This window comes from Tauraco erythrolophus, chromosome 12, assembly GCF_009769465.1.
Source record: "Tauraco erythrolophus isolate bTauEry1 chromosome 12, bTauEry1.pri, whole genome shotgun sequence".
NCBI classification, from domain to species: domain Eukaryota; kingdom Metazoa; phylum Chordata; class Aves; order Musophagiformes; family Musophagidae; genus Tauraco; species Tauraco erythrolophus.
Window position 1 is genome coordinate 4,038,312 of NC_141476.1, and position 24,073 is coordinate 4,062,384.

General features: G+C 39.9%; 1 protein-coding gene across 1 annotated transcript in view; it reads left to right on the plus strand.

Annotated features, from left to right (window-relative positions):
- The window catches only part of CNTN3 (contactin 3), a 53,560-nt gene that overhangs the window by 26,292 nt on the left and 3,195 nt on the right, over positions 1-24,073 (plus strand). The window contains exons 7-16 of the mRNA XM_086619315.1: positions 921-1,071; positions 11,259-11,386; positions 12,793-12,968; positions 16,727-16,844; positions 17,629-17,787; positions 17,881-18,030; positions 18,775-18,845; positions 19,793-20,027; positions 20,196-20,311; positions 20,923-21,109. Of these exons, the coding sequence (XP_086475441.1) occupies positions 921-1,071; positions 11,259-11,386; positions 12,793-12,968; positions 16,727-16,844; positions 17,629-17,787; positions 17,881-18,030; positions 18,775-18,845; positions 19,793-20,027; positions 20,196-20,311; positions 20,923-21,109 (1,491 nt within the window). The remainder of the gene's footprint in view (positions 1-920; positions 1,072-11,258; positions 11,387-12,792; positions 12,969-16,726; positions 16,845-17,628; positions 17,788-17,880; positions 18,031-18,774; positions 18,846-19,792; positions 20,028-20,195; positions 20,312-20,922; positions 21,110-24,073) is intronic.

A 24,073-nucleotide genomic window follows, 5' to 3' on the forward strand; every position in this document is an offset into this window, starting at 1 on the left:
CCCATGGTCTGGAGGCAGCGCTCACCTTCTGCGCTGCGGCTCCCGAGCTGCCGGGGAGCCGTGTCGTTTAAAAGCAATAGGATGCTCTTGTGTGCAGCCCTTCATCCAGAGCACAAGGGGTTGTCATTCAGGCATTCCAACGGTGCGTGCTTGAGTGTGAAATAGTGACATCCATTCGTTGGAGGGAAGTGCCGCGCTTGTGTGCTCCCACGCTGGTGCGATTTCTGCCTCCAGCATAGACTGATGTGAAAACTAAGCCTGTGAGAGCAGTGTGTTTTGGGGACACGAGCCGTTTCCTTTCTATTGTTAGGTTCCAGTCAGTCAGCAGACTGCTCCTTCAGCCTTCGTCGCCTGAAATACTGGATTTCCTCTCAAAAGTTCAGTGTTGCTCTGGATAGAAGCCGTGTGACTTTCCTAAACTGTTACCTAACGCAGACTCTGCCCCTTGAGAACGAGCTGCTCTGTAATTTGATGTCATCTAACGTATCTAATCCGACACTGCACTCCCACACAAAACTGGAAGCCAACTAGTTCCTTGAGTTTTAATGAGACTGTTGGTGTTGACTGCCCTCCCTGGATTTGGGCAAGTCATGTACGCTCACGTTCAGCAAAGCGTAAAGTTGGGCAAGTGCTTAACGCTCGTTGGGTTCAGTGAGCGTCAGCTCAGATGAAGTAATTGCCATCTTCTGGGCGTGCTTCGTTAGGAGACGTGCTCTGCACAACGGAGACCTTCGCTTTGTACCAGTGTAAGGAGGAGAAATGCAGAATTGTCCAGTAAAAGATCCATTTGAACTAACTAATTCATGGGTTTAATTATGTTTGGAATCTAAGAAGAGTTGTGTAAGTGCTAAATAGTAGTATCATTAATATAATTAGAAGTGCTTTATTTCACTAGTACTATCCTATCCCTTCTGTTTTAGCTTCTGCTCCAGATTTTTCCAAGAATCCAATGAAGAAACTGATCCAGGTTCAAATAGGCAGCACAGTTAATTTTGAATGCAAACCAAAAGCTTCCCCTAAGGCCAAATGCTCCTGGAAGAAGGGAGGTGAGCAGCTACACGAAAATGAAAGGTATCAAGTTATATTGGTTTATTTGGTTTAATCTTAAAAAAAGCTTGTTTATGTCTTTCTATGCAATAATGTGGTCTGTAGATCCAAATAGTTGTGCAGACTATCTGAAGTCTGTCTAGCTGAGGGGAGTTGTTTGATTGCCTTTTAATTGTCATTGTATCCGAGCCCTGAGAGTGCATGGATACAGCTTTCTTTAAGCTCAAGGGCTAACTTTTATTTTCAATTTAATGTAGAGTTTGGCCTGATTAGAGAGAAGCAGGTACTGATAGAAAACTGGAAATGCAAAGCTTACAAAACAGTACTAAAAGCCTTCAATAAAATATTCTGAAAATGCTGGCAAGGAGGCAGACGAGGCATATTACAGCCATGGTGATAATGTGGCTGAGAGAAAAAAGGAGATTTAAAAAGAAAAAATTTGCAGCTGGCAAAAGTTAATAATTGGGAGGTCCAGAATAGCACTTTTACTCTTGTAATATTTTTATTTTTACTGTTCTAGTACTGTGTGTGTTTACATGGGAAAAGTTATTACAAAGATGACTCAGTATTGTGACAAACTGTGACAAACACACACACACAAAAATTATGCAAGGTTTTCCAGGTGATTGCAAGATAGACTCATAAACCCAAACACTTGAGCTGAATGGTGACAGATGAAAATCAATATTGACAAATGTGTAATACCCTTTGGAAAGAAAAAGCAAAACAGTAAAACCACTTGTATCTAAGCCTTGTAAATTAACTGCAAGCACTTAGGAAAGTGATGCAAGCATCACTGGGCACAGGTAGGTGTAAACATCTGCTCAGTGTGCGTTATCAGTTAAATAATAAAGTAGTGATATGCATGAGACAGAACAGAAAATAACTAGAAAATTTGTTATACCATTACAAAAATTCATTGCCTTGGATGTTATGTGAAGTGCTGGTCATCTTTTCTCAGAAATGCGTGGTAGAGGTAGATGAGGGATGGTCGATGAAAATACTTAGAAGCGTGACTAATGGATCTCTAGTCAGTTCAGTGATTGAAAAGATTAAGGTTGTATGACTTCGAGAACTAAGAGGTGTGTGAAAGAAAATGAGACGTGTACTCATTATAAATGTACTTCTTCATGTGTGTACTTAATTTCATGTGCATGTTGTTGAGATGAAAACAGGAAAAGCAAATGAAAATGCATTTTCAGGTGTTTTTCAAGCAACCATGAACTTTATATGCCAGCCATAACGTAGGTTGCTGTTTCTTTAGTGTTTACATGATAGTGAATGTGTTTTGGTGTTGGTAATTCTCGGTGAAGCGTCTGTGATTCACCTATATCCTCAGCTATTGACTTCCAACAACATGTAAATATTTCTTCCAGCAGTAACCATTAAAGCATTATTGAATTAGTCATAAACTAAAATTGCACAAGCCTACTGATTAAATTGTGTAATTGAGCTATGCAGAAGTGCACCTCTCTGGGCTCTGGAGCAGCCATTTTGCTTTGCAGCTCGCCAGCGTTAGGGATTACTGCCTTTCCAAGCAGTTGCTGGAGTATCCGAGTTGGATACAGACTGCAGTCACAGCCAGAGCCGCAGCAGGTCGTAGGGTTTGCCTGGGAGCGGTGAGGATGGGATGACTGCCAGTGTTCCTCTTGCAACGCTCTGCGATCACCCTGTGTTCATTAGGGTAATTCAGGGCTAACAGTATCGCTGAAGTGTCCAAAAGTCCAGACATGAGACTGAGGAAACTGAACGCTTTGGTTTTGAAGCAGGATTGCCATGGCACGTGGTGTGATTTCGTGAATGTCCCCCTGCTCCTCCAGGACTTTGTGTTAGGTTGCACAAAGCTTAGCCTGTCATCGAGAACCTATTTCTGAACCAGGTGAAATTCTTCCAGTCCTCTTCCTGTAAAACACCGTGTTATGGTTTTGTTTTGGAACTTCTGAACGCAGAAAATCCTACCAGACAGATTAAAATTTTTGGAGGCTGCAATTGGGACCATTATTTGCTCCATTGTAAGGCTAGAGCTTTTTCCTTGTACCCAAAAGGTTTGGGCACTTGCTGTCATCTTCATCTGTGCAGCTCTTTCTTCACTGGGACCACAGTAGTTTTCGTAGTGATGGTACCAGGCTAAAGAAAGTAATGTTCAGTTTCTGAAAATGTATTGAGCATACACAATGCTGCCTGCTTAGATTTATGAGACCCCACCTGGAGCAGTGCATTCAGCTCTGGGGACCCCAACATAAGAAGGACATGATCCTGTTGGCATGGGTCCAGAGGAGGGCCATGAAGATTATCTGAGGGCTGGAGCACCTCTCCTATGACGACAAGCTGAGAGAGTTGGGGTTGTTCAGCCTGGAGAAGAGAAGGCTCCAGGGAGACCCTCCAGCAGCCTTCCAGGACTTAAAGGGGGTCTACAAGAAAGCTGGAGAGACACATTTTACAACAGTGTGTAGCGATAGGACAAGGGACAATGGCTTTACATTGAAAGAGGGGAGATTCAGATTAGATACAAGGAAGACATTTTTTACATTGAGGGTGCTGAGGCACTGGCACAGGTTGCCCAGGGAAGCTGTGGCTGCCCCATCCCTGGAAGTGTTCAAGGCCAAGTTGGATGGGGCTTTGGGCAACCTGGTGTAGTGGAGGGTTTCCCTGCCCATGGCAGGGGGGTTGGAACTGGATGATCTTTCAGGTCCCTTCCAACCCAAACCATTCTGTGATTCTATGAAATTACTGCTTTCAGTTCTGCAAAGTCCAAGTGTTTCCAAGATATGGTCCAAAGTGGCTCCTGCTGTACTTTTGACAGCCCACCATAAATGGTTTACAGAGGAAATATAATAACAGGCCAATAATCCTGAATTAATCTAAATAACGTACACTCGCCTTCAGAAAAAAAGCAGAAATGTGATTCTTTGCAGAAAGCACTGGCGTTCATTACTGTCGGCTATGAATAATTGCAATTCATGAATTTCTTGGAGTTCTAGAATTGTTGCAATTCAGGAAAGGGTTTCCAATTAGCACTATGTTTTTCAGCCATTAACTACGTTTCAAATGGAGAAGTCTGTTGGGGGGGTGCCTTTTCTAATTGCAGAAAAAGAGAGGAACGAGTTCCCGAAAGTCGTGCTGACCACACAGGCCCAGCGTGCTCTTTACCTAGGAGAGAGGGGAGGCAGAATGAGCTTCGTTACGTTTGGAGCTCAGACCTGTGGTAGGGTTCAGGTGCACAGAGCACTCCTTAGGAGAGACAGACACTGTGTGAGATGGAGACTGATGTTCTCCTCCCTTACAGTTGCCATTTGCTTGTAAAGAGCAACGGGGAAATCAGAGTCTTCGAAGAGTGCAGCAAGTTATTTTGTCTCTGTAAGTCAGTTCCTGCAAGGGAACAGCTCTTGCACTGGATAAATACATGTATAGTTTCCCAAATTTATTTGCCCTTGAGTAGCTAAAACCGTGTTCTTGTTGATTTTGGTAGGTCTCCCTGTGGTGTAGTGGAGTTATTCAGCGTTGGTGGAGAACAGGAACAATGTAATGTTTTGGTTTTCTTGTAAGCACACAAAAATGTTGGAGTGTGTCCTCTTCTGAGGATGTGCCAGCACATTCCATCAATACCCTGGTATAGATGCCGTGGTTAGACCATGCTGGTTTGGACCATACCTGTACTGGGAAGGCTTAGTGGAAGGCTTAGAGGCCAAACAGCTTAGCATCAGGATAGAACTAGTGCCTAAATGTCAGCTGTAAAAGTGAAAGTGTCACATAAGATGCAGCAATATGGATAGAATCAGTATGTTTTAAGAAAATTCCCGTTTGAATAATAGCAATGAAGACAAATAATCCATTACTTCAATGTATTTGTAGTGTTTTGTCATAAGAGAACTTCTGTTTTGCTGGAAATACTGACCACATTACTGTAGTAAAGCCTGAAGGATTTTCACTTTGATGGCACTGTTGCTTGTATTCTTAATTTATTTTTAAATGGTGCTGTTTTCAGTATGTAGAAGATTTGGATAATGACTCAGTAAATTTTAATTAAATGAGCTGAATATGATACATCTTGTGGAGGGAAGAAAATATAATTCAAAATGGATTCATGAGCCGTGGACTGAGAAATCACTGAGCGTGGAAGAATGCAATCTTGCTTCATGTTAGTTTTGCAAAATGTGTGAAATTTTTTTAGAATATCTTGAATAAAGAGAACTAGACAGTAAAGAGCAGTGGAAGGCAGAGAGAAGTGAAAGCATAGAGGTCACTGTAGAACATTTAGAAGGAAAGACTGAAAATGGGAATTAAATTAATTGGGTACTGAAGGAAGAAATGCTTCCCACCAGAATGCAGTTTTTGACCTTCGAAATAAATAATTTTGGGCGATGTAATGAGCATAACAGTCAAGAATTAGCAAGAATTCTCTCGTCTTTACTGTCAGATCAGGTACTGAGGGTACCTGATTACCTGGCAGTTTTCACCCTGTATTATGGTTACACTCTGTACCACCACACTGGGAGCAGCTTGTGCTTACTGAGGCTGTTCTTTACCAACCATCTCATTTTATAAGGCCTTCAAAAAATTTCTCTAAAGTATATTTTATCTGCAGTTATTAAGCCACAACTAGGTTTTGTGTATACCAAATGAATCTGGAACAGCATCTACTCATAGCAGACCATAGTTCCCAGGGTGTTTGGGTAGAGAGAGCAGAGGGTGCAAACCGTAGTTGCCTTCATGAACCACCTCCTGTGCTGAAAAGCTGCCTGAGACACTTCCATCTCCAGATGGATGTGCTTTTATTTTTGTTTTATCCTCAAAAAAAAGGAGGATTAGACATTTAACCAACGTTAAACACACTTGATGCTTGTTTAACTCATCAAAATATGCTGCAACCTAGATAATCCCTTTAAAGATTTCTTTAAATGTTTTATGTATGTCTGTGATTTTTAATTGATATCTAGTACTAGACAGTTGCTGCATGTTGGCTGTAGTGGGTCCTGTGCTTCTGGCTCAGGCACCTGACTGGAAACAGATTAATACAAGGAATAGGGATTTTGAGATCTTGTGGAGTGGTGGTTCTCTTGTAAACAAATCCACCTTTATTCCTGTTTCTAGATTTACCAAGGCTAGAAAAGAATGGAAAGATGCTGCAAACTTTAACTTCACTAAAAGACATTCCAGTGAATTGTCTTTAAAGCCTCCAGGTTTAGCATCTTTTATTGTGGCAAAGTGATGTCAAACTAAGAGGGAAAGCAAAGAGGAGAAATAATTCCTGACAAAACATTGCATGATTCTTGGAAGTATCAGTTACTGGTTTTATCATCCCTAATATTTGAATTAAGTATTTTTATTTCATTTTGCGCTACAGTTTAAAATGCTGTGATGTGGAAAGTAATGCACTTACTTACCAGTACTTCAATAGGAGCTTTTTTTTGCTGACTTTCTTGTTAATTAATCTGGTTTAATTTAGTTGGAATTTGACTGATATATAAAAAGGCAGTTTTGACCCACTTTTCCACTGTTCCTTTGTACTGAAGTGTTATGAACTGAAAAGCAATATGTTTATGTTTATAATCATATCAATAAGGATCTAAATAGTTGGCTTTTCTGCTGAATAATCTGATAAAAAAGGCAGTGATTACTTAGTTTGATTATGTCTGTTATTTTAGTAATAAAGGATTGTCACAGGAAGACGAGCAAATTTGCTTTCATTGACAGTGTCATTAATGACACGAAATTTCAGGTGGCAGCCTTGTGGTCTTGGATCCTGAGGCGTATTCTGGCCCTCAGTCATGGTGGTACTGCACCAACATTTCAATTCAACAGGATTTTGGGCAGTAAGGTAAAACTATGCAAACCTCTAGATAATGCTGTCCCAGTTCTCCGAGCGAGTAGGTGTGGGGACAGTGAATGCAGAATAGCTTGACTGGTCTTACACTACTGATACTGAAGGTGACAGATCTCAGCTTGGCATCCTGGAGCACCACTTGCCTTCTAGTCCCAGATGATACTTGTTTTAGGTATCTGTCAACAGGAAAATTTGGTGCAGTCTGTAACAATAGTAAAATAATCCATCAGTATGAGAAGTACGTGTGCTCATTTCACAGTTAGATTTCTCCATGGTTGGTTATGACTAAGATAACTAACAACTAATTATAATGTCATGAGTAGAACCTGACATACTGGGCAGAATTAATGGAGACTGTAACACCACTGAAGCCCCTCAGCTGTCTGGAAGGCATGTAATGCCAAACACATGCTCCTAGTTTGGGTGGGACAGGAGAACTCTCATAGCTTTACCAACGTGGTCCTCTCAAGTCAAGAACCCTGAAGTGGGTTAATCCCTCTCCCCATTCTGTTGACCTCAGTCAAAGAGCACGGGCATGAGTTAAGACATTTGGCTGTTGTAGGTTTGTTTAGTCGGGTTTTTTAATGCCATCCTTTTGACTATTGGAAAAAAAAGAATCTTCTCAAAGATTCATTTGCCACAGTTTTGCTTAAGAGTTAGCGAGAGATGATGATTTTGTCAGTGATGTTTTTGATCTGATGACCAAACAGGTCCTAAATGAGTCTCCAGTCATGCAAATGGTATGTGCCAAAGCATTATTCCACCAGTTATCTCTATTTTACAGGGCTAAAAGTTTCTGCCATTTCTCAGTGCAGGTTGTCGCAAATGGAATTCACTCTGAAAATTGCTGACCTTCAGCAAAATGCATTGGGAAAAACTCTTCTAGATACATGGAATGCCAAAGGATGTGTTATTTTTCTGTGTCAGAGATCTCGATGGCTTCCTGGCAGTGGGCCAGCCACATTAGACTTGTTCTATTGCGCTGTGTGAATATCTAATAATTCTAAGTATACTAAAAGCTTCAGTTTGTCTAATGTTTCAGCAGGAAGGAGTAGAGCTATTCCTGGGTTTAGTGTTTTCATAGGCGTGCTGCATTTACTCTTTTGTAATTGAAAAAGTAAAGCATTTCTCCTTTCGATTTACCAGTAAAGATTTTATTTTGACAATAATTTTTTTTTCTAGAATTGATTTGTTGGTTGTTTTTTAATTCTGAAAAAAACCCACCTTGATTCTTAATTATATCTTGATTTTTTAATAAGCCTGTTGCTTAATTATTTTAGGTAAGCTACACTTGCTGATAGCTCAGAGCACTCTAAATGTGATTCATTTTTAATTAAACAATAGACATTTTCTGATTTATACCCCAGTCGTATTTTTTCCTTTGTTTGATCTTGGGCTTTGTCAGCATCGTTGGGTTCTTATTTGGTTTTGCATCTTTTCTACTGGAAACTGCTTCAAAATAGATCGTGCAATACAAACCTTTGGAAAATACACAGACAGCTAGAACATCCCACAACTCAGTAGCTTGCTTGCAACCATAATTGATATATTTTAACACCTTTTATTGATGTCATTATAATTACCTATAAAAAGTATTAATCATGTCTGTAACACATTTAAAATACCTATAGACCATATTGTAAGAGTTAATTAATTATAAATGCTCCATCTAATATAAAGTGCAGCCAAATATTTCTTAAGAATTCTCCAGAACAAGCTGGTAAGCCTCGGGGAGGTCAGCTGTGCTGATGCTGATGAAGCACACTCTCCTTACAAATGTGCCTCAAATGCCACCGCGTTGGCTCAGGGACCTCAGTACACTTTGGAAGATTCAAAGACAATTATCTCCAGATGTAACGTGATGAAAGTATCTGTTTATAGCTCTTTTCTCCCCCAAATAAGATGCTTTTGTCTGTCATTGTGACAGACAGCAAAGTGACTTGTTATCGCTTAGAATTTGCATCTGTTAATTTCATTATTGTATCACCTCTGCCCAAAGGAAACGTATCTCAGGTACAACGCTGAGTGTTGCAACACCTTTTTTTAAGAAAACATAAAATGCAATTCAAAATAATTAAGAAAACCAAATAAAAGTTGTGCTTATTTCTGGGGTATGTTTCATTGTCAAGAGTGCTGTAACATCAGTGCAGCTGTGGAAGGACTCCAGGCTCCTGCTGTCAGGCGTTTCAGATGCAGTCTCCATGCGGCCTTGAAGATCAGGTGAACTTGCTATTCAGGGAAAGGAGCAACATCACTGCAGAGCCACTGGTCCCAGTGATGTGGTCTGCGGTTCATGAACGTGGTTTTGGAGGATCAGAGAAGTTCAGGGGGAAGGATAAGATCAGTGAACCCATCAGACTTCAGAGTCGTGCTCTGCTGCCCTTATTTCCCAACTTAATTATCCTCTGAAATACGGATTCAGACAAATTATTTTAAAAAAACCAACACATTGTAATACTGTATTATTTATAATATAAATCCATATAAATAATTAATGACAGTGCAGCTTACTGCATACCTTTTATGGGCCAGCTTTTATTTTGGCAGTGCTGTTGGATCCAAGGTGGTGCATTCACCAGGTGTGTCTTAGCCATGCCTGCCCTCAGTCCTAAAAGTCTTTCCAGACTTCCCTGCAGCCAGTGCTACGGTTTCAAGCCTGCGTTATCCTTCATCAGCCAGCGCAGCACATAGGGGATTTCACATGGAGAACTGCTCACACTGAGCCGATAGATGCAGCTTGGGAATGCCAGAAGAGCAAGAAACCTGTTTTTTCCAGTGAGCATCCTGCTTATCCCATGCTTGGGACAAGTTTTGAGAAGACAGTGTGGCAATTCCCACCTAACACAGTGAACTTCTCCATCTGCCTTTTGTAATGTGCATTTCATTACAGAGAACTGAATCTAAGTTGGGACAAATGATGGAGATCCACTGACACTAATTTGTTTCAAGTATGTTAGAAATAAAAAGAGCAGCAGGAGTGAGTATTTAATTAATTTTGTACTGAATAAAGAGGCAGGTTAATAATGAAGAACGTGCAAGTGAGAAGGCGAAATCCTCCTGACTCTTCTGAGAAGGGGAAGGATAGCAATGTTAAACTTCAGGACATTTGTTGCCTCCTCAGCTGCTACTTACTCTGACAACTGTGTAAGACTCCAACTAATCTGGGTAGAGGTTCACCTGGAGTGTTAATGTTGTTTGCTGTCTGTTAATTCTGTGTAGCTAAATGTGGGTGTTTGGGGCACTTCCAAAATGCCTTCTAGCTACAGTGCTTGAGGAACCGACAGAACAGGCTCACTGCGAATCATTTGGTGCCTTTGGAATGGATTGATGTGATTGCAGATAGAATTAGGTGTACCAAGAAAATGTTGTTTACTTTTTTGTTCATTATTCTGGACATTTTTATATACAGTTGGTTATACAGCTGCTCCAGGTTATCTTAGGGAGGACCTGGTAGAAGGTCCTGCATCTAAGTATATGACAGATGGGAAAACCAGAAATAGGGAAAGAGGGAGTCATATTAGCCTTACCTTTACATCCCTGTAGTGCAGTTGTCTAGGATGTCATCTCTACTGTTGGGATGCTGGTGGTGTTCTGTCTATATCAGTAATGCAAGTTGTCTTTTGTCCACAACTTTTGTAAGGATCTTTCTGGTTTGTTCCATGCTATCTGTCCTTAAGGCATGATTCTCACTGGTGATGTTTGTGGGGGGTGGAGGGAATTTTCTTTCCTTCAAGTCCTTCCACAAAGCATACCTCTTCCATGTTTGCAGATCACTCCTGCTCAGCATCAGTGATAAACTGAGACAGAAGTCTGCAACAGTGTGAAGACTCAGTTTGCTTTCTAAACAAATACGGAGTTTATACTTCCATGGGCTGAATCCTACTGCAGAGAGTCAGTTTTGCAAATGAGCTATTGACTTCCATGCAGTATGTGTTAGGATTGTGTCTGGGAATCCTGAGGAGGACAAAATGTGGATTGCTTCGGAAAAATCCTGTTGCAACATCAGACTAATGATAGACACGTAGTTCAAAGTTACCATACAAGAGTGCATGAGGTAAACAACATAACACCGTTGAAAATTTTTCTAGTTTCGGTCGATGCAGCTGAAAAAGATTGAGTTAATGTGAGATTTCTGTCTCACACACACAGACATACATATGCACACGCATATATCGTAAACATTGATTCTACTGATGTCCAAAATGGTGAGTAATATACAGCTGGGTTCAAATTTGTTGTATGTTGTCAGTGTATGGGTGCAAAATTTTCAAACATGGGGTTGGTAATTGATGCAGTTTGTTATATCTGAGGGAACAGAATGAGTATTACAGCGTTTTATCTACAAAGTAATGCTGCAACTTTTAAAATCTCTTCATCATCTTTTTAGAATCGTGTTATTAAATGATGGAGGACTAAGAATAGCCAACGTGACCAAAGTTGATGCTGGAAGCTACACGTGCTTGGCAACAAACCAGTTTGGAACAGCCAGTGGCTCAACAAACCTAATAGTTACAGGTAGGTGAGCTGGACCGGAGGGTCATCTGGGAGGTGACGTAAATTGAATTGCAAACTCTGCAACACAAGTCTGCAGTGATGTAGAGTCTGAGTTTGCTTATTGAAAAAATACTAAATGTGGTAGAAAACAGAGAGTGTGAGAAGTTCCATATTTAACAATATATAAAGATAAAAGGCTATTTGTTACAGATCTTTTATCAGTTGAGAGGAAAGAGACCGAGGCTTTTTCTCTCTTTCACCAAGTCACTCTTCCAATGTGAGGGAGTTCTGAACACTTTCCTCCCCTCTCTCGCTTATCTGAAATAATAATGCAATATGCTTTTAAATTTTGGTGGGTTTTTTAAATTTGGGGGAGTAAAAAATGATGGCAGTTAAAAACTATTTGAGGTAATTTTGTGTTCCGATCCACAATCTGTTTAGCCCTTGAGGAACTATATGCCGTTTGCTTATGGAAAAAGATGTGGCAGAAACTCCAGCTGCAGGAGCATTCAGGGGCTCTACGGGCAGTAAAATACAGTCTTTCAAAAATGAATTGTATACATAATTGCTGTTAAAAGGGTTCTTGCCCCTTCCTCTTAAGTCATCCATTCCTCGCTGCTGAGACACTGGATTAAAAGGAAGAGTAGTCTGTGAAGTTTAGCTGAAAACTATCTTTTCTCATTATGTTTCGTTTTTTTTTTTTAAAGATTGGAATATCCGATTTTCCAAACTCAGAATTATCTAATATCCTACTGTATTACATATCCTATATATCTCTCAGATCCAAACAGAATTACTGTGTTCAGTGAATTAACAGCTTTACATTTATGGTCTGTGCTCTTAAATGATCCATGCCCCTTTGTAGACAAATAATAGAATTATATACAAAAGATTTCTAGAATGAAATTTTATTTTTACAGTATTTACAGTACTTGAAATTTTTCTCTAGTGGTGTGATTCTGGAATAACAAGCAGCAATTCTTAATGACACTGTTTATGCTCCATATGATATATGGACCCAAATACCCAACGCATTCCACCCTATGTGGATTCCCTCTAGTTTCCACATTTTATTAGCTCTCAATTTTCCCAGTGGCTGCTACTACAGCTTCCTGCTCCAAAACACGAGTGTTATTGCTGAGAAAGAACCACACACGCTCTCAAATTGGTAATTTCATTGCTGTGCGTTTATGTTGGCCTGTACACAGCAGGTTAAAATTTACCTTTCAGAGTCAAGTAGCTCCCACTGGTAAATGTGCAAGGACACAACGCTCCAACGAGAGGGGTCAGGCAGCAGCATTTATAGTCCAGCTGCATAATTTGAAATGACTGTCACTAATCAGATTTGAAGAACGTGGTAGAATATTAGTAGCAAGCAAAGCTCAGCAATACAGGAATCCGATAACTGATATTTCTGCTCTCAACAGAGCCAACCAGGATTACTTTGGCACCTTCCAACATGGATGTCACTGTCGGAGAAAGTGTCGTCTTGCCTTGCCAGGTTCAGCACGATCCTATACTGGACATCAGCTTCACCTGGTATTTCAATGGAACGCTCACTGACTTCAAGACAGACGCTTCTCATTTTGAGAAGGTTGGAGGGGTGAGTTTGCCTTATGCAGCAGAGACAGGCTTACTTTTTCTCTTTTTTTCAGCATGGTAGAATTAGGATGTTTCTCCTCTTTTATTGGTGTAGAATTTTCTTCCATGTTGGAGGTAAATCCTCCAGCTAGTTTGCTGCACATCACCCGTTGTACAGGCACCTTATCTTTTAGATGTGAAGTGTTGCAAGTGCCTACCTGTGTATCTGCATCTGACCCCACGTGATTTTCCCAGGATCACATGAAACACAGCAATGACAGATGAAGGAATTTGCTGCAGACTTTGTGAGCTTCAGCCTAAAGCTGAAAAAAAAATCTCCCCTTTCCATATTTTTCCTGCACTTGTATCCCTCCTGTATCCCTCAACTTTCTGCCTGAGCCTTCCTGGGTGAGAAGCTGTATAGCTCATTAAATATTGCCTACACAGGATGCAGAGATGTTGCTGGGGGCAGTGACATTAATGCTTTTTAGAATTTAGCCTTCTAATCAAAGCATGAAAAGTAAAGCATTAAGGCAGATGAAGGATGTATCCAGAGAATGAAATCAATTACAGCAAAAGGCCTTATTACGGTGCAATCCACGGCCAAGTGATAACAAACCAAACAGCTGAGCATCAGCATCAAACTGGCCATTATAAGCCTTCATAAAGTCTCCTTCCACAGCATCTTGCCAGATCTCCTGCTCTAGAGGAATAGCTGTGGGTTAGACACTGCTGCCTGTGAAACTGTGAGATTTCAGCACCTAACTTTTTTCTTTTTGCCTATAAAACGTCGAGAGATTTAGCGTTTAATCAGTAGGCACCAAACACACAGATTGTTCTGCAGTTTGCAACTGATTAAATACAAGTGCATGCGGAGATGATGAGATTTCCTTGTAGGAGCCATGAGATATTCATAGATCATGTACATTTTCACAGAAATGTTTTGAGAATTACAAACTGACCATCTGTCATGCTGTAATGGGAATGCTCCGATTTCATAGCCCGTTACCTTCCAGTATTGCTACATGGACTTTATTTATTTAGTAATATTTCCCCCCAGCTGTACTCTGGTTGTATATACAAATAGTAATATTAGAAAGGAAAGGTTAAAAACATACCAAAACCTGAATCTGACATTTTTACTGGCTCAATTAAGACTTCATAAGCTGGTTGGAAAACGCAGTGGTTTTTCTCACTAAAAATTCCAGCTTTTCCTAAAACAATCACAGGCATAATTCCAAATCAAAGCCATGTTTAGGTGCCTTTTCTGGGTGGTTTTTTTTTCCCTCTGAGGGAAAAAGTATCAAGAAGTAGTTTCTCACTAAAAATTCTCAGTCAGTACTGAAGAAAAACCCAGCGTAAGTATTGGCTAACTCAGAACTACGCATCTAGAACGTTTTACTTGGAAATTTGTCACGAGGGACAGAATTAGATGGGTTTATGCAATGTAGACATACAGGTATTTGTGTAAAGAGGGATTGAAGCTCGTTAGTAGAAAACTTCATAGGTTACCAAGAGAGCCACAAAACTATTTTATGGGCTTTGTATCACATTAAGGTCAACGGAATAATTTCATTGGGACTTATATGAGAGTCATGTTAAGTAACTAAGCATAAATATGTTATAAGCCTTCCAACACTTGCAGTGTGTATTTGTTAAATGAAAATATCTGTACAAAAATAACTTCAGCTTTCTTGGTCGTAATCATGGCAAAAGGAAAATAATTTTTCAATTGATAGATTTCTGTGTAACGATGTGGTCCTGTCACGCACGCCTGAGGTCTCCGACATGTAGTAGATAGTGGGAACGTTATGGGACCACCACCTGGTCTTCCAGATGGTTAGAAAAATATAGGATGTAACACTGTCTTACTGCTCTTTTGTTGTTGTTGTTAGACAGGTGATTTATACAAAAAGCATGGCAAACCAAGCAGATTCCAAAATTTTGAACAGCTTGCCTTTAAACTGTTCCGGGTATCACCTGCTTATAGAGCCCAGAGATTGTTATGGAGATTGTATGGAGATTGTTATGCAGTCAGGAGAAGCAAAAGCACTTTCAGCAGCTGTCCATTCTGCATGGACTACTCTGGATTTGTATTCTGTGTAGCGTGGAGAGAGGAAGGTGACCTTACTGTGTCACCTGGACCTGTCCACACTGACAAAGATGTGATCTGGCGAGGCAAGACTGGATAGCACTGATGCTCTGCAGAGCCGTGGGAGGCAAGGGGGCCTTCTGCAGTAGAACTCTTTGCTGCTGCAGGTTTCTGTGTTTTCCCCAGTGCTTTGGGATTCCTCCCCAAAATATCCACAAGTAATTTAAATGCAGTGTTAATTTACGTTTTTTAGTTCAAGTAAAATTACCCTTTTTGACAGTCCCCTTTGTTGAGATGGTTTGAATTTGGTTTGGTAAAATAAGTTCATATAGAACATGATTTGCTTGTGAGAGCGCTGCTGCTGTTGGTCATTCCCTGAATATCCACTTCCAATCAAGTTAGATGGATTTTTAGATTGCCTTCAACTCAACTTGTAGTGTATTGTAAGCAATTGGCACTGGATTGTCCTGCAAATGGTGACATCTGTGCTTTCCTCGAAGACCAGGCATTGTGTTTATAGGCACATGGGAGGGAATCAAGCAGAATTGTTTTCAATTTGTGTTGACTAAAGAAGTGAGACATCATTAACACTGAAATAGTGGGTGTGAGCATGAAACAAAAAAAAAAGTAATCAAAAGGTTAGAAAGGTTGTTAATTTTTTTCTAAGACTAAAATAAACTCTAGAATCCTGTCTTCCTCCTTCTCCCAAACTACTGTGCCCAAGAATCAGTTATGTGGCCAGAGCAGATGAAAATACCCACAAAACAGGGTTCTGTCCTCAAATGAAACTCTGCTTCTGCAAGAAATTAAAAAAAAAAAAAACCACACACAAACCTTTTAAAAATTGACTGCAAGATTTTTCACCTGGAAAATACAATGAACTGGGTTAAAGCAGTAATTCAGCTGACAGAAAGAGGAGGGTTTTTTTTTTTGAAGTGACACTGGCTACCAAAGGTTTAGTATCAAATTCTCTGCTCAGTGAAGCAGAAAATAAATAGTATACCTAAGGAGCCCTAACGTGATAGGAAGTTAGAGTTCTCACTCAAGTTTTATGTATGTTTCCCTTGATACAGGAGATGAACCGTGTGCTATGACATGAGAGAGACCGGGGGGGGAAGAATAAATATTCAGTGAAGAACAAAGAATAGAACTTAGACTTGTGAAATCATTGAATTTAGCCCAAAATTTGCGAGCTTTAAATTAAAAGTGTGCTCGCAATAACCTGTAGAATGGACCAAATTCAGCTTTGTCATTTAGAGATTTGAACTCCTTGAAAGTCTGTGATAACGAGACTTAAAATTTCTGTCTAGGAGACAGATCAGTCAATAGCCATGGAAACTACATTCTTCTCTTTCTTACAGCCTTGAAACAAATGGCTGGTCACAGAGCACTGACTTTCCTCATGGTTCCCAACAGCATTCAGGAGGTACAATTCCCAGTACAAGCTAACACTGCTGTAGCTTACTCCTCCCATAAAAGAGGGACACCACCCATGTTTGTTAGGAAAATGCTTACAGACAGTTACCATGGAGTAGCTGATGGGTCATAACTTGCTGTCCTGCAGCCTGTCTGCCCATTTTTGAGCAACTTTTTTTTTTGGTTGATTTCTTTTCCATTTACAAATAGAGTCTTAATATTAAATTACAAGGTAGTACATTTCCTTTAATAAGAACTTGGTGTTTTGACAGAGTGCATCAGGAGATTTAATGATCAGAAACATCCAGCTGAAACATAGTGGAAAATATGTTTGTATGGTGAAGACAGAAGTGGATAGCGTAGCATCTGCAGCAGACCTTATCGTACGAGGTACGTTTCAGCTTCAATTACCATATTTTGTAACTTTTGTATACTGTAGATTACAGGAACAACTGGTACTGGAGATTACAAAACCCAGTTCATCTATGACTTGAATTATGTGATTCTGCCTTGTGGTTAGGGAGAATCTTAGCTCAGTTTTTGGACGAAACTTAATTTTTCCCAGAGAAATTAAGAGCTGAAGGATAAATAAATCTTGACTTCGCTTTTTTTCTCACTGACAGTCGTTCAAGCCACTGATGAGAGGGAAGAGGAGTTACTTCAGCTCCCTTTTCTGGTGCAGATGAGACAAAACCCAGCGTTTTTGCCAGGATGCCCAGAATCAGGTTTTTCTGGAAGGCAGCAGAAACCTCACCTGACAGAATTGCTGCTCGGGGTGCTGATCGGATGTTGTGCTGAAAAATGGCTACAGTACAGTGCACAGTAAAACAGCTGTAGATAACAAATTGGCAACAGAAATGCATTAGTAGATTAAAAGAGGACATCGAGGACTAAAGTAAAAGACATTGGAAAGATAGAGGGATCATGTTGAACAAAGGTCTTGCAAAAACAAACAGCATCCTGTCATCTGTGCTGCAGTTCAGAGTATGTCAGAATTAGATTAGCAGAGTGAAGTTTAGTGAATGTAAAACAATAATTACAAGTGTTCTTATTCCAAGCTGAATTGTTTTCTTCCTCCCACGGCGCTGATAAAATCGGAATCCATATTGCTATGTTAGTGATTTCCAGGGCACTGGCTTTACAAAACATCATCTGTTTTTCAATCTGATTCTAGGCTCACCTGGGCCCCCTGAACACGTGAAAGTGGATGAAATAACTGATACCACGGCTCAGATCTCCTGGCAAGAAGGCACAGATAATCACAGCCCAGTAACCACTTACACCATACAAGCAAGGACACCTTTCTCAGTTGGCTGGCAGCGAGTTACAACAGGTAAAAACACAATTCTTGCTACAGGTTCTGCTGAAATGTTTAAGACCAGGAACACCATGTTCTTAGTTTCTTTTTTCTTTTTGTTTTTAATAGTTCCAGATGTGATCGATGGAAAAACGTTCACAACCACGGTAGTGGATTTAAATCCTTGGGTTGAATATGAATTTCGCGTAGTTGCCAGTAACAAAATAGGAGGTGGAGAACCTAGTTTACCCTCAGAAAAAGTAAGAACTGAAGAGGCAGGTTAGTGGGTTCTTCTATTTGTTTTTAATTCAAGAATCTTAAATAGTGACAAAAAAGGAGCGTTCATATCCTTGCCTCTTTTCAAAGACTGGAATTACCATTGAATAGAAAGCCTATAACTGGTTTGTTCATGATTTTTGCATTTAGTTGTGGGACAGTTTGTGTTGCATTACTGAACATCACAGAAGCATTAACATCTAAACACATTTATGCTCTATTTAGTATGCCAAAGTCTGTCAGTTCAGGCGGTGCTGCGGAGTCTGAAGGTACTAATGGATGGAAAGAGGTTAACTTTGACAGCATTTTTTCATTGCTAGTGTTTGATCAGCTTACACCTTCCACGTAACAAGCATGTGGCTCGGAAGAACGCATCAATTAATTAAAACCCCAGGAGTTTACTTGGAATAAGGCCATTGCCCAATACATCTGCATAAGTTAACCCTATTAGAAAAAGTGAAGCAGGCCTCTAGTTTCTAGAAGTTCATAAGCATTAGCGTGCAGGGTTCAGTCTGTGAGCTAGTGAGGTTCTCCACGTGCTCAGAAAACCATCGGAAAGCAGCAAGGTGAGTGCAGGATGGTGTCGGGGCTTTCCAGGACTGCCCGCTCTGCCTCAAAAGCATTTACCTCGATTTGCAAAAGCAATACAAGTACAACTGGCTTAGCTTCCGAGCACGAGGTTAACGTTATGTGATGTCGTCTCTTGTATCTACCCTGTGTAGACAGCTATACGTTTCCTTTTCACAGTTCCTGAAATTCCCCCATCTGAAGTCAGTGGGGGAGGAGGCAGCAGGTCTGAACTGGTCATAACATGGGATGTAAGTTTTCTGGCAAGCCGTTTTCTTCAGAGAATGATTGCTTTCATTCAAACGTTGCTTAAAAGATGAATTTCCCTGGCTGCAGCCGCTTCTCATCTAGGATGTATATGTGCTCGGTAACGTTCTGGAACGTGAGCTATGCACGTTTGCCTTCCCTCTTGCGCTCCCCCGTGTTCCTGTGCCAGGCAGCAATCAGTAGGAAGTGCAGTTTGCTTGTCTGAGATTGCTTCTGTTCTCAAAGAAACGTTTAGCTAAGAAGGGGGAAGGAGGGTGGGGGAAGAAGAAGGGGTGTTGCTCAAAGGTTGAGCCCGGAATGAGCCCAGGATGCTGCTTTTCTTTTCAGTGCAGCTTTGCAGTTCTTGCTTTCTTACCGTTAACTCTGGACGCGTGTGCCTGCCAGTGCAAACGCTCAAGTACTGCTGTGTATTACCTAGCCTGTTTTTCAAGAGTTAAAAAATGTTCACATACTATTAGAAACATATACTGCTCTGTGTGGTTACCTAATAATAATCACATCAGAGGAAGGTATAAGCCACTGAACAAAGGTAGTACTGGATTCTATAGGTCCCTTCCAACCCTAACCATTCTGTGATTCTATAGTAATTGGCTAAGCAATTATTAATTTTTTTATGGCTATGTATTGTGACCAGAAACTGGAAAACAAAGTTATTTATTGAGGAGTGTCTTAAAACAGTATATTTACTGGAAAACAAGGAACACACCTGAAAGTTGCTCTCTTCTTGAAGTACAAACCTTAAAACACATTCAGAGGAAAACGTTTTGCTCTGCTGTACCAGAGTTAATTTGTTGATGGAATGATCCCAAATGCAGTAGCAGAACCTGGTTACAGTCGTGTACATTTGTCTGTCGGTATTTTCAGCCTGCAAAATATTTCCAGTGTTTTAAGTAACATCACGGACTTCTGTCATCTTGTGCTTTTCTCACAGCCCATCCCTGAAGAATTACAAAATGGAGAAGGATTTGGCTATGTTGTTGCTTTCCGCCCCTTTGGCACCACAACATGGATACAGACTGTTGTCACCTCTCCCGATACACCCAGATACGTCTTTAGGAATGAAAGCATCTTGCCCTTTTCGCCATATGAAGTCAAAGTTGGTGTCTATAACAATAAAGGAGAAGGGCCCTTTAGTTCAGTAACCACAGTTTTTTCAGCTGAAGAAGGTATGTGATTGATTTATCTCCCGATGATTGAGCTGATTGTTTATTTAACATGAGATGTTTCATCAGAGAATACAGCGACAGTTAAATGAGATTGCTTTGAATACAGATGTTTTTATTTCCACAGTCACCAGTGCTGCTCATCTCTCATTTATTGATTTCCGAATCCAGAGCCCAGCATAGCACCCTCCGGAGTATCTGCGACGAGTCTGTCGTCCTCAGTCATCGAGGTCTCCTGGAAGGCCATTCCCTGGAAGATGAGCAGCGGAAGGTTGCTGGGCTACGAGGTAAGCTCCTTTAAAATACGCTCCCGTTTGTAAAGGGTTGTGAGCCAGAAGGGCCATGCAGGCTGTAGGACAGCAGCACAAATTCACAAAAGATTACCACGTATCTTGCTTTCGTCCTGCCCCACCTACACCCTGAAGAACAGTATTTTCTTTCAAGTATCTCTGAAAACAAAGAACACAGAATGAAACCGTGTTTGGTTCCTGTGCTGATAATCATGCATCTGTCTTAACAGTATTTTCAAACTGACGTATTTTTTCAGAATTACATTTGCTTCCAAAGACACGATTTTTTGTAAGATACAGTTTTCTGAGTTGTACTTGTTTACTTTTTAGATGAAGTAATGATTTTCCTCTTGTCATCTTTTTAATTCAAGCAAGATCTAATATTTCAGGTTCCTTTTTCCTACAGTCGCACTCAAAAGAGCAGCAAGCGTGAAAGGCTGATAGATAAGAATTTTTTTTACGTAGTAAACATATTTTTGAAACTTCAATGTATTTCTACCTTTTTCATCTGAGAAAAAAAAATGCACGTAAAGGAGTCAAATGCAATGCTATGGGTGAACAATCCATTCCATGCAAAATTTTAAATGGTTTTGGTTTATATCTACTAGGTTAGGTACTGGAATAATGGTGGAAAAGAAGAATCTTCAAATAGAGTGAAAGCTGCAGGGAATGAGACATCAATAAGAATAACAGGTTTGAAGAGCAACTTAGCATACTACACAGCTGTCCGTGCTTACAACAGTGCTGGAGCAGGTCCCTTTAGTGCCACAGTAAATGCTACCACAAAAAAGACACGTAAGTATCTTGGATTTAAAGTGGGGAGAGACATAATGGTGAGAGACATAATGGTGTGTAAGCACTTGGCAAGCAAATGAAAAATAGGTGTGTTCCTGAGACTCACAATACACATAAATGACCTAAATTTTCATACAGACTAGAAGTGTAACACAATGAAATCGAGCATAGATCTTCCATTTTCTACCCTCTGCTACTTTAGCAGGATGAGTAAGTAAAACTCGACTATGTCAGTGGAGCTGAAGTAAGATATATGATTTCTGCATAGAACCTTTATTATTCTTCTAGTGACTGGAAGAATTTTAAAAGAAAAATTTCTGTTATTTGGAAGGGAAAAGAGAGACTTGTTGAATTTTTCAGGGTTTTATAACATATTTATAAGTTCTCTAGGGCATGGCTTTTGAAATGCAATGATCCTCATACAATTCATGCAAAACAATCCTTCATGCACATTGTTTCCTGTTGAACAAATTACACAAGAGGCCACTTTCCTATTAAAAGGAGAAATTAAGCTGGAGAACAGATTGTCAAAGGCTGCACTATTTTGTCTACAAATTTAAATATTTTTAGTATGCTCTTGCATTGTAATACAACGCAGAATCAGGATCATCAATCTTGAAGTACTTCTGTCAGACTCACAAGAAGGTACAATTAAATCTATCTGAAAGGTCAGATTCCCTGGAATAGTCTTAACGTCCTTCTACCAAAAGTAGTCACATCATCAATATTACGAAATAAGCTAGTTTATCAGAAATGATTAAATGCAGAAATGAGTGTCACACTCTGTCACCAAGGACTTAAACCAACTCAGATTATTTTATGTTTGCTAGAGTTTAAATATCTTATATGCATCGTTACCAGAAATTGGCTGATACCAAGGAACTTGCTGCCTGTAGCCTGTACCTGACATGTGATGAATAGTTTTCTCCAATTAACGAGCCGTGTGCCTACTGGCTGCTCACTAGAGGTTGCGCTAGCCTGGTCAGCTCAGTGATTTTTCAGTCCTTTTTTTAGTGACCACCTGCCTTTGAGATGTGCAAAAGCAAACTGGACAGGCGCCTGATCCCACTGATTTGAACAGGAGCTGGATCAGGCCCTTAGTCAAGATCTCTCCTATTTGGAATAATTAAAAAGAAAAAATAGTTGCACTACATCCATGTATCTTGCTGGTGAATAAAGAGAGCAAAAACCACTGCAGTACAGTGACAATCTGAGGGATTTTGCTATCTACTAGTTGAACTAACAGACAACTCTCTGTACCGCTGCAGTAGAAACTCATTTTTCATTCAAATGTGTGATTTTTGATCAATCCCCATTTCTACCTTAACTAACTTGAATGTTTGTGACTGATGTGTTTTTCACTGTGAAGGATTGCTGTGCACATTGCATTTGCATTCACACTCATGACATACAAACTACTTCTTAGGAACTATTAACCATACCAAGAAACACAAATACTTAAGTTCAGTTGGCAGTATATTTCAAGATTGAAAATTCAGTGTTTATTCTTTGACCATTAAAGTATCTTTGCTTTTATATTTGAAATAAATCTTCATGTTCCTAGCCCAAAATAGTAGTTTTGTTTTATAAAATACTGCTATCGAAAATGGCAAATAACTGGGGAAGACTTGCCTAAGTTTATAAGGCAAGATGTTAAAATTATTTTGTATTTAGAAGGTCTTAAAATACAACAGAATGTTCTGTCCATTGGTTCTAATTCAGAGAAATACTACTGTGCATGACCAACTTGAAGCATCTGAGGAGTCTCAAAGAAAGAATCCATGTAGCTATTTGCATGCTTGACACTGGACATGGTGATTACGTGACGTGGTGGTTCAGGATCTGACCTATTACAAATTAAATTCTGCAGTTCTGAACACTTAAGATTATTGGAGATTTGGGTATGTGAAGTGAATTGGAGCCTTCTGAATCATTGCTGTAAGTCAAGTGGCAGATAGAGGCTTATGGTTTTTATATATAATTACTCTTCATTTTTTCAGATGTCAGATTAATATTTTGTTGTGAATTTAAAAGAATGACTCATTTCTTTGGAAATTCAGCTTTAATATCTCAGTGTGAAAACTATTCATATGTGCTGTAATACTCAATTCTCAGGAGTAAAAATCTCCTCTTACATTTACAAAAAGTGGCTATTAGTGCATCAGGTTAGATCCTCTCTAGTATATAGAGCAAGGCAAATACTGCAGAAAAAAGTATCTGTGACTTGTTTGACTTGAGAATAATTCTTTTAAGTCTCGCTCTTACATATTTGTGTCTTCTTTGTGTTAAGTAGTACAGTCAGGTGGGTGTTGATCTGACTGCTCAAGTAAAGAAGGTAGGGAGCTACCTGGGTGAAAGAGTTTGAAAATAAGAGAGGGGGTGGGAAGGAAAAAACCCATAAGCACATGCAGAGGAGTGTTTAAAACCACTGTCAGTGTTTTTAACACTGGAACCTTCAGCATCAAAGCATGTCCACCTAAGCAGCAGTTGCCTCCACTAGGTGACAGCAACAGTAAATTGTTTTCCTTAACACATTTAGAAAAGATTTTAATCGTCGATTATGTCACTTCATGACCCATTTTCTGGGAAAGCAACTTGAGGCATCTTAAGAGGTTTGTGCTTACCTTTGCCTTCCCTGAAAGCTTGGCAGTTTCAAGATATATTAAAGTGTACAGCCAAAGGAATACTGCTCCTTTTGAAAGTAACAGTCTCAGATTGTTAATGAACAAGAAAACCCCAATAGATTTTGTTGGCCAAAGCCCACTATTGTTCCAACTGCAGATACTGAAATGAAACAGACTGCAGTTGAAAATCACGCCTTGAGTTAAAAGAAAAAAAAAACAACCTGTCAAATATTTTTACATTACAGACATGTTAAAGTAAATCAGCATAGCGTGTACATTTGAATATTCACTAAGACTACATTTGTCTAACAAATACTCTATTATGAAGCATTTGCTTATT